The sequence below is a fragment of the Chrysoperla carnea genome, chromosome 1 (assembly GCF_905475395.1).
Source record: "Chrysoperla carnea chromosome 1, inChrCarn1.1, whole genome shotgun sequence".
NCBI lineage: Eukaryota > Metazoa > Arthropoda > Insecta > Neuroptera > Chrysopidae > Chrysoperla > Chrysoperla carnea.
The window spans coordinates 35075057-35084680 of NC_058337.1; the positions used below are offsets into that span (position 1 = coordinate 35075057).

At 30.0% G+C, this 9624-nt stretch overlaps 1 protein-coding gene across 1 annotated transcript; it reads right to left on the minus strand.

Moving 5' to 3' along the window:
* Positions 1 to 553: 553 nt before the first annotated feature.
* Positions 554 to 7393, minus strand: LOC123290587 (dnaJ homolog subfamily C member 11). The gene is made up of 11 exons (XM_044870834.1): positions 7226 to 7393; positions 6894 to 7023; positions 4896 to 5148; positions 4435 to 4562; positions 4164 to 4370; positions 4010 to 4105; positions 2722 to 2833; positions 2205 to 2644; positions 1020 to 1132; positions 804 to 933; positions 554 to 741 (listed from the first exon to the last, which is right to left on the minus strand). Exons 1-11 carry the CDS (start codon positions 7295 to 7297, stop codon positions 713 to 715), a joined length of 1710 nt encoding a protein of 569 aa, XP_044726769.1. The 5' UTR covers positions 7298 to 7393; the 3' UTR covers positions 554 to 712.
* Positions 7394 to 9624: the final 2231 nt, after the last annotated feature.

The following is a 9624-nucleotide window of genomic DNA, read 5'->3' on the forward strand; positions in this document are numbered from 1 at the left end:
AAGTTGATTCAGTATTTTCCCGCCATATGATAATTGCATTAAGTGTTGAAAAATACGATATACCACACATAAGCTCACATAGCTATGTTCATTCTTCATTTTATAGACAGAGGTACATATAAACTCACTGTGTTCGGCAAAGGAACTTTTCCTCCACCTTCGTAAGATACAGAATGTTCGAAGTACAAAGTATAGCTTGCATGCTGAGCTAATGAGAATGAGGCTCATTTACATTTTTATTTATTCTTTACATGCTTTGAATGGTTGACTTGACGACAAAATTTTAAACCATTTATGTTGAAACGGATCTCAGTCCATCCCACTCTTAGTTTTATTATTTAAAGTATTATACATAATTTTAGAGCAGAGGGCGCAGAAAGTAAGAGGTGGAAGGTTAAGGTTAAAGGAAACTCGGAAAGCCTCATAAGACCTAATAATTTAAAATTCGCGTACAAAGTCAAATCACTACAAAAAAAAAAGTTTTTTTTTTTTTGTAAATAATTGTATATATTTTTTAAATATAACAAATTAATTTCTTATTTCACAAAACTAAAACATTATCTACAGAAATGTCTAACAACCCTTATGTAATGAAATTAAGGGCCAATAACATATTTCATTTTCTTCAAATCCCACCACATTTTTTATGATCAATTCCATGATAAGACTTCACCTACTTGATTTTAAAGCGACGATGACGGCACGTTTTATACTATGTATTATTATTATTTACACGATGTGCTAAAATAAATTACAAAAAATTAACTTTTTTAAATAAAAAATTTAAGTCGATTTGAATTTACATTGTTTTGGAATTCTTAATGGCTCAGTGTCGGTGATTGAAACTTCATGTGGAATTGTACGAAACAAGTATTGAATTTTCAAAGTTTTTTCATCACCTACACATGGATCATAAAATCCAGGCAATTGGCTCTAAAATTAGAAAATAATAAGTTTGATTATTCATTTAAATAATTCTAATACATAAAACTATCCTAATTATATTAGTGTTATTTTACCTTTGAAGACTCGTGTAAAACTAATCTACTATCTTTAACAAGGCATTGTAACGGTATTGTCACATCAATTATTTCATTATCAGCTGGTTCATTCCCGTCTCCGCCTGGAATATCTAAAATAAATTTCCAAACTATTTAAAAGTTCAAATATATTTTGATCAATAATGTTATAAAATATTAGCTATTGTATTCCACGCAACCAATCTTAAACACGTTTTCAACAGAATGACAGACAGCCAGTGAATTTCGGAACATTGTTTCTTTTCGGTTGACAGTTAAGCTCAACTATTAGGATTAAGTCACTCTTCAATATTAGAAGTTGGACGAACGTTTGAAATATCGATTTTACAAGTCATGTAACCAGTCCGTACTCATGTACGCTGTCTCAATTTGGTCGAACGTTGCACCCTCGCACCTTGCGAGAATGCACAAATTTTAAAATTGTGTCTTCGGATGATTTAGAAAATCCTCTTGCTATATCCTATAGCAGGTTATAGCTCTCCACCGAGAGCTCCAGAAAAATCCTTCTTCCAGTCATCCTACACTAATCCGTTCCTGGAGATCGACGACCTGGACCGATTTTACCCGTGTTTATTTATAGGAGTGGCTTATCCACCCACTCCTAAAAACTAAACCCATAAGACAATGTAATATAAGTAAAGCTTAGGCTGGGTAATATTTTTAAGATATTTTGTATGACACATTGTAAACTGACGATATAATAAATTCATTTTGAACTTAAAGCCTAAGTTTTGGATGGTGCCATAAGCTTAAAATTGACGAATATTTTGTGGTGTCTTATTATTAAATTATCTTTCTATTAGTTAATACAAAAAAAAAAATTGGTATTTTTCAACGGTTAATTCCATGAAATTGTGTAATGTTATCATGTAATGTCGTCCACCTGGACTAAGCACATCCTGCTACGAGAATGACAAACATCGGCGGGAGAAACGTTTGAATTGAAGTGAACTCCTTCTAGCTAGTAGTTTCTTGACTATACTGTTCAGTGCTCCGCGATTCATTTCTTGGAAGTATTATGAAGATAATTATCACATATCGGCTAAAAGGCATCTTTCCGTACTCACTCCAGATTGACATACGGATTGTTTTTACCTTGGCTAATAATGTAATTCCCGATCTTAAAATATATTTTCAATTATAAAACATTATTTTAATACTTACTAATTAATTTTCCATAAGTAGCTTTAATAATAACAAGTCCTCTACGAGTTTCTTCCTCATTAGAAACACGTTCATATGTTGCTTTCATTAATTCAATAGCTGATAATGCTTCACGACGTTTTTCAGCAATTCGTGTACGGTTGACTTCACGTTGTTTTGCTTTATCTGCTTCTTCACGTTCCCGTACATACGGATCAACAACTAATTTACGAATAATAAAATATGTAATAAGTGGTGTAACTGTTGCATAAAATATTGGGGATGGCAGGATATCATCGCACAAATGTATTGGAAACAAATATGTTTGATTTGCACGTGTAAATTTTATTTTTAATATGACCCCAGTTGGTATACCAACACTAACTGCTGTTGACATTGTACTATGTTTAGACACTTTTTTTTCGACACCATATTCAATTAATGTACCAAATGTGCCAATTCTGAAATTGAAATTATATTTTTAACATAATTATTAATAATTTTAATAGTTGGTTTTATTTATTCTTTTCCTTCTTACTTGAATGATAAACGTAATTTCATTTCTCTATTTAACATTTTTCTTGTGTAATTTGTAGACAAATACGAATGTGGAATTCCAAATAATACCGTAAAATTGAATGTAGATGTTTCTAAAATAAAATATTCGAAAGTGTTGTTACGACATTCTGTGTAGAGTATTTCAGATCGCACGTGATATCGATTTAAAAAAAAGCTTAAACCCCGGGGAATGTTACTAAGGAGGTTCAGGTGTGAAACCGGGGAGGGCATTTGTTTATAGTATATAAAAAATATTTATAGATAGGCGGGGCTTCTAAAAAGTAAATAATAAAATTTAAAAACTAAAATCTGTTAACAAGCTTAAAATTTAGAGGAAGATTTAAATCCTGATTCCAATAGAAAGGATGTCTTGATTTAAAATTATTTTGGAATCAGAATTTTATCTGTATATATATATATATAAATAGGAACCGACTAACTGGTCGATCAACGCATAGCTGAAACCGCTGGGTCTAAAAGCATGAAATTTTGCACAAACATTTCTTAAATGACGTATGTGTGCAGTAAGACGGGATTTTTGGAAATTCATCTCCTAAGGAGTTAAAATGGAAGTAGAAAGTCTGAGAAAGTCTGTATGACTATTTCCAAAAAATTCATTCTTCAAAGGTATAAAATGTTCAAGGATAAATGTCTTTTTTGAAGTTAGAAATGTAAAAAATTGGTATACGTGCTCATGGTTTGAGACGAAAGTTTACTGTACTACTTTTTTTATGAAAATGCATTCTTTAACGGAGTAAAATATGGAATGCGAGTTTGTATGAACCCAACGAAGATGGTAGGTGACTGCTACTCCTCCTATATATTTTAAGCTTGTTTTCGGCTAAAAGAAAGTGATTTTATGAACACTTGTAACAAAATTTAAAAAAAAATCTCGTATTGTGGGAGAATCATGTTTAAAGACCATTATTAAGAACAAAATGAACCAAGATTCATAATATTTATTATATATATATTTATCGAACAGTTTAAAAAAAACTATTTGCGAGAAAATCGCAAGTTTGTTATCTCTTTTTTTCTCAGTATCGTGAGTCTGAATATGGCTACACAAAATGCGGTGTAACTTATTTATTTTTTTAAATATTCTACCTAAAAATTTATATACATATTTCTGACATACACAAAACATTAATAAAAAAAAATCTTTTTTAATTTTCAGAGTAACCTTAAATTTTGAACCAAGAATATATCCTCATATATTATTCTCTGCCTTAATTACAGTAATGACTGAATTTAAATAGTTAAATTACCTGTATCGCGAACGACACTCGTTGTCATACAAGATTGAATACCAGCTCGATAAGTTAAATATCCTACCGTATGTTTATCTAGCTGCATGGCAATTGCTAAAAAATTAGTTCAATTTAATTTAAGAAAATACAACTAATATAAATTATAACATACTCCCAAATAATCCAGGTCGAATTCCAATATTGCTACCATACTGTGAATTAAAATGAAGCACCGTGCCTCCGTTACAAAAAATATGCTTCGTTAAGGTTCGAAAACCTTTAAAAGACATAACTGGGCCATTACCTGCTCCCATTTCCATTTCAACCCATCCACGTTCTGATACTAAATGTCTACATGCTAAATTAACTGAGCCCCCACCTAATTAACAAAAAAAAAAACCGTAAAAAATGACTTTTGTCGATGCTTTAAAATCAATTTTTACCTGTTCCATTTTGAGTTCCCAACTGTCCTGATAATGTTGCCGTATCACGTAGCGTTAAAGGTAATTCTACGGATTGTGTAAAATTCATTCCAGAAACCTCGATTGAAGGAACGAAGCCTGCATTATCCCTACGAAAATTTAACATTGTGAATATTTTAAATTTTCCTTGTCTATAGATCAAAAAAATATTTTTAGTCAAACAATAATACTATAAAACTAGCTCAACCCGTATGGATTTGCACAAAATATCAATAGAATTTTATTTTCATTTATACGCAATTTTATTGCACATATGATATAAAAATTAAATAATGAACAAAATTAAATCTTAATATTATTTGTCTAGCCTGTTTTTTTCTAAGCGGTACATTCTTAGACCGCGAGGCCATTTTTCTACTAGAAAAATAATATATAAGATAATTATTGAAAAAATAACTACTCAGGATAAATTTTTAACTTACATAGCTGCATATTCTAACGCTTGATCATCTAACTTGTTAAACAATTCAGTAGCACGAATATTAACAGTAATAGAACCTTTAGGATTTGTGCGTTGTTGTAAGCGACGTTCTGCCTTCTCTCGAGCCAATCGCTCATATTCTGCGCGCACTTCATTTGGAGTACGCGTCCTTTGAACAATTTGCCATCCTTCCGTTTCTAAACCACGCACTCCTACATTATCATATATCGCTCTTTGGTGTGGATCCGATAAAACTAAATTTTAAATATCATTTTAAAAATTGCAATTGATTTAAATCATAGGTATTATACAGGGTGGCTTATTTTAATCTATTATGGTTAATAGCTCGTTTTGTAGTTAACCAATTACAAAATAGCTTAAACAAAAGATTCAGAGTTTGATGAAGAACATCGTGTTCAAACATCAGATTGGAGCTAGTTCTCCGGTTTTCTTTTTAATAGTAGATCCTTAAAGGTAAGAGATAGAATAAAACTTTAAATGAAAAAGTTAATCCTCATAAAAAAAAAATGGACACTTTTTAAAAAAAACTTTTTTTCGAAAATCGTTAGCTTTCGGAGGAAATGCGACTTAAAGATATTTCATTATTGCATTGAATCGAAATAAAAAAAAGCTAGCTTTAGAAAAATGTTTTAGATAAAAGCTATCAAGGACAATAAAGGTCATTCGTCTGTGTTAATAACTTTTAAGTAAATTTTCAAGATTATTTGAAGACGAATGTCAAATGACCTTGAAACTAGGATTGAAGGTCAGTCGTGGGCGAATGTCTTATTTGCCTTTAATAACTTTTGGTTTATGCATTTTTTTTGTAGGCAGCGTGTTTTCTTTCGATTTTTCGATTAAATGTAATAATGGCGTTTTTTTAAGTCGCATTTTCTCCGAAAAAAAAAAGAAAATAAGTTTTTTTTTAAAGTTTTTTTTATAAGGATTAACTTTTTTATTTAAAGTGTTATTTCTTCTATCTCTTACCTTTTAGGATCTAAATTAACTATTAAAGCAGCCTGGAGAACTAGGTCCAAGCTGATGTCAGAACATGATGTCCTCCATCAAACTCTGCAACTTTTGTTTAAGTTAATTTTGATTGGTTTTGTACAAAAGGAGCTATTAACCATAATATATTAAAACGGTCCATTATGTATAAACCGTGAAGAGATAATTTCTTGACCCTACGAATTATTTTGTAAAAAATTTGAATGATTCTGATAAAGCTACGTTCTAGTTTAAAATAAAATTGATTTCAGTGTACAAGATATTTAAACAATAACTATGTTTGCAAGTAGTATTGGCCGTTTATAAAAGTATTAAAACGTATTACTAATCATTTATATATTGATAAACAATTTTATTGAAGTTTTATTTAATAAATCAAACTTATTATAAATTGCTCTTAAATTTCATCTACGATGTATTTGTGTTTTCAAAATAACGACAGCATACAATTTTGAAGTATTTAATTGTTAACTAGTTTATAGTACGAGACGACTATTTTGTTTCACAACTTTCTACTTAGATTTGGTAGAAATTCGCTTCAAAACTAGATTTTATCAGTAAAGCTCAAATTTACAAATTATTCTAGACTTTTAAGTATATGATGTTAAAAATACAGTTTAAAAATCTTTCTAACTCAACTACTGAGTCAAAGTTTTCAAGAAAACCGATAGGTTTTCGGTAAAAGTACGGAAATTGACCTTATAGCGAAAAAACCACAATTCAAAATTCTTTGTATGGCAGAACATGCAACATCTAGTGGCACAATTTGAGAAAGTAAAATGATTCTATTGTCAGCCGGTGTGTGGGTTTGACTCAATGGCACCCCGTCTTGATATTGCATTATAATTGCGATTATCAAATATTAATTTCAAGTTTGCTCAGTAAGCTTGATAACAAATTCAAGAAAAATATCGCCTGTTGAAAAGGCGGTAACACTTCGTTCAAGGTTTCAAGTTCATTAAGGTGTTCTCTTTAGTAAATTTTCGAATACCTTCGTAAGCTTTCTTGGTTTTATTAAATAAGTTTTCAGCTTCTTTTTTGTGTTCTGGATCAATGTGTTTATCTGGATGATATAGACGACTAAGCCGTCTATAAGCATTATTAATTTCTTCATTAGTTGCCTTAAAAAAAACAAGGACATAACCTTTAAATTATTTATATTTAATACATTTTTCAGAGAAAAAAATAATTGAAGATATATTTAAAATGATTTAAAATGATTTGCTTATGTTCAGAGCACATAAGTTGTTCAAAATAATTCATAATCACAAAATATTAGAATTTTTGAAACAATTTTAATTAAAATTATGGCTAATTTCTTACATTACGTGAAACATTTAAGAAGGAGTAATAATCCTCTTCAATAATATTATTATCTCCATTCTCAAAATCCATACTAAATTTATTTTTTTCAAATTTTTTCTATTAATTAAGATATTTTCTCAAATTTTTCGCGCATGGTTACCGTCCATAATATGAATCAATTGATGCAAGTGATAAATTTATTGGGATAATAGACATGAATATGGGATTAGCAATGGTGTAACGGAATTTTTTTGCTTGTTAAGTAATTACAAACGAAACGATTTTTCAAACTTAGACATAAAAGAAAAACTTAATTTATACGAAGTTTAAAAAATTGTCATGTTTGTCAAATGAAAATACGATTGTCAAATTTTTATTTGATCTTTCAATATTGTTAGTAAATGTTAACTGACAACGTTTAATATTAAACATAAAATATGTGATGAAAATTTAGATATTTAGATTATAATTAATCGGAAAAAGAAATCATATAAATTTATTCAAATAAATCAAATTAAATTTTAAAAGTAATTGAATGCGACAACAGCGCCGCTATTGATTCTGCTTCAAAAGCTTAATCATATAAAGGCTTGTTTACACTTATGTATTCATTAAGGTGCATACTAATGAATACGTTCACAGATAATAGATTTATGTTTGTAGTAGAGCTCGTATTTATCTATGTAGAGCATAATAAATATATAGAAGTCAGCTGCGGTCTTATGCAGTCGCTAGTCGCTCGTTTTCAGCGACTAAGTCGTCCGACAAATCGCTGCGACAAGCAGTAGCGACCTCTGCAACGACTGATAGCAGATATTCACGTCAGTAAACATATGATATATAATTTTAAAGTATTTACCTCGTCCAAATCCATTATCATCAACAAATATAAATAAACTCCAGTAGAAATAATATTTAATATTAATATCTTTATTGTTAATATTGATTAAATACTATTTATCGATAGTTTCTCTATCAAGAATTGTTTTATGATTCTTTTAAACCAGCGACAAAGTTCAACATATCCAGCTTTAACGCTGGTTTTTTTTTAGCCCCTGGAAATTTAAAATAAAGTCACGTGACAGACTTAGTCGTTGAAAACGAGCGACTAGCGACTGCATGGGGCCGCACCTTAATTCATGTCATATTATTCATACGTTTTGAGCGCCTTGATTACAATAGCATAGCCCTCGCTCAAAAATTCCCTTCAATAACGTGTGTTTTGGGTTATAATAATCGATTTATAAACTGGTATTTAGCCCGAAAAATGAGTCGCGACTCTGTTCTAGAGGCTACTCGCATCGATTGTTAGAATCCCTCCATCTTAGATCGATAATTTGCATTCACGTTTACTTCGAACTTACTTTCTTTTTTTTTTGTTAAGCAAATTGAATCTTGATGCCGTTTGTATATTTTAAATGGCATCAGGATTTTTACATATATTAGGGCGTGAAAGACTATTAAGCAAAAGTTATTGTATATCATTTCTCATGCTTTTTTCGAATCGGTTTTAAATTTAAGTTAAATAACTAATCCATACAAGATTTACCAAACACTAAGTTTTTTATTGACATAAGGGGCGCTCAGATTTACAAACGTTTAAATTGTTATATTTCGAAGTAAACGGTGAATGGCAATTAGTTGAATAAACTAGAAATTTTTTTTTTTAGGGATTCTTACAATTGATATGAGTGTTGTACAGATCCAATTCCGAACTATTTTCCGGGCTAAATACCTATTACATTCAATATATCTTAAGTTGAAGAACTTCATTGTAATTTTTCTTTAAAAAATAGTATGCAGAAATTGTCAGCTGTCCATTTATTGGCCATAATAAACAATTTCTATAATTTTATTATAGTACATTATTGATTACGGGTGTAAGTTCTGCCTATTGTATAAAAAATACCCATTACCCATTGAAGTATGCAAAATTTATTTGCCACACCAATGGGTAATTAACTAATTGTTGCGCGAAAAGTCTGCGGAAAAAAAGTACTTTGTCGCTCGAGTAAAAAAAAAAAAAAGTGAAAGAGAAAGAAGAAAACAATTCACTGAGTTAATTGTTGAAATACCATGTATAGAAAGTGTTGATTACGCAATCGCTTGTTTTATACATCATATAAGTAAAGAAAGATACACAAAGTAATAAAGTTTCTTTCTTCTCACTTCCTCAGTGGATATAGTATATGCAATAACATAAACATACATAATATATACATTTAAAATATGTACAATCCGTGTATGCATACAATGTAATGTTTCTATCCTAATTTTCTCACTTTTTATGTCCAAAGCACGCTAGAGAAATTTTAACTTAATATATCTTTTCGTTTTTGAGTTATTGTGTCCACAGACGGGCAGATAACCGGAAATGGACTAATTAGGTGATTTTATGAACACGTATACCAAAATTT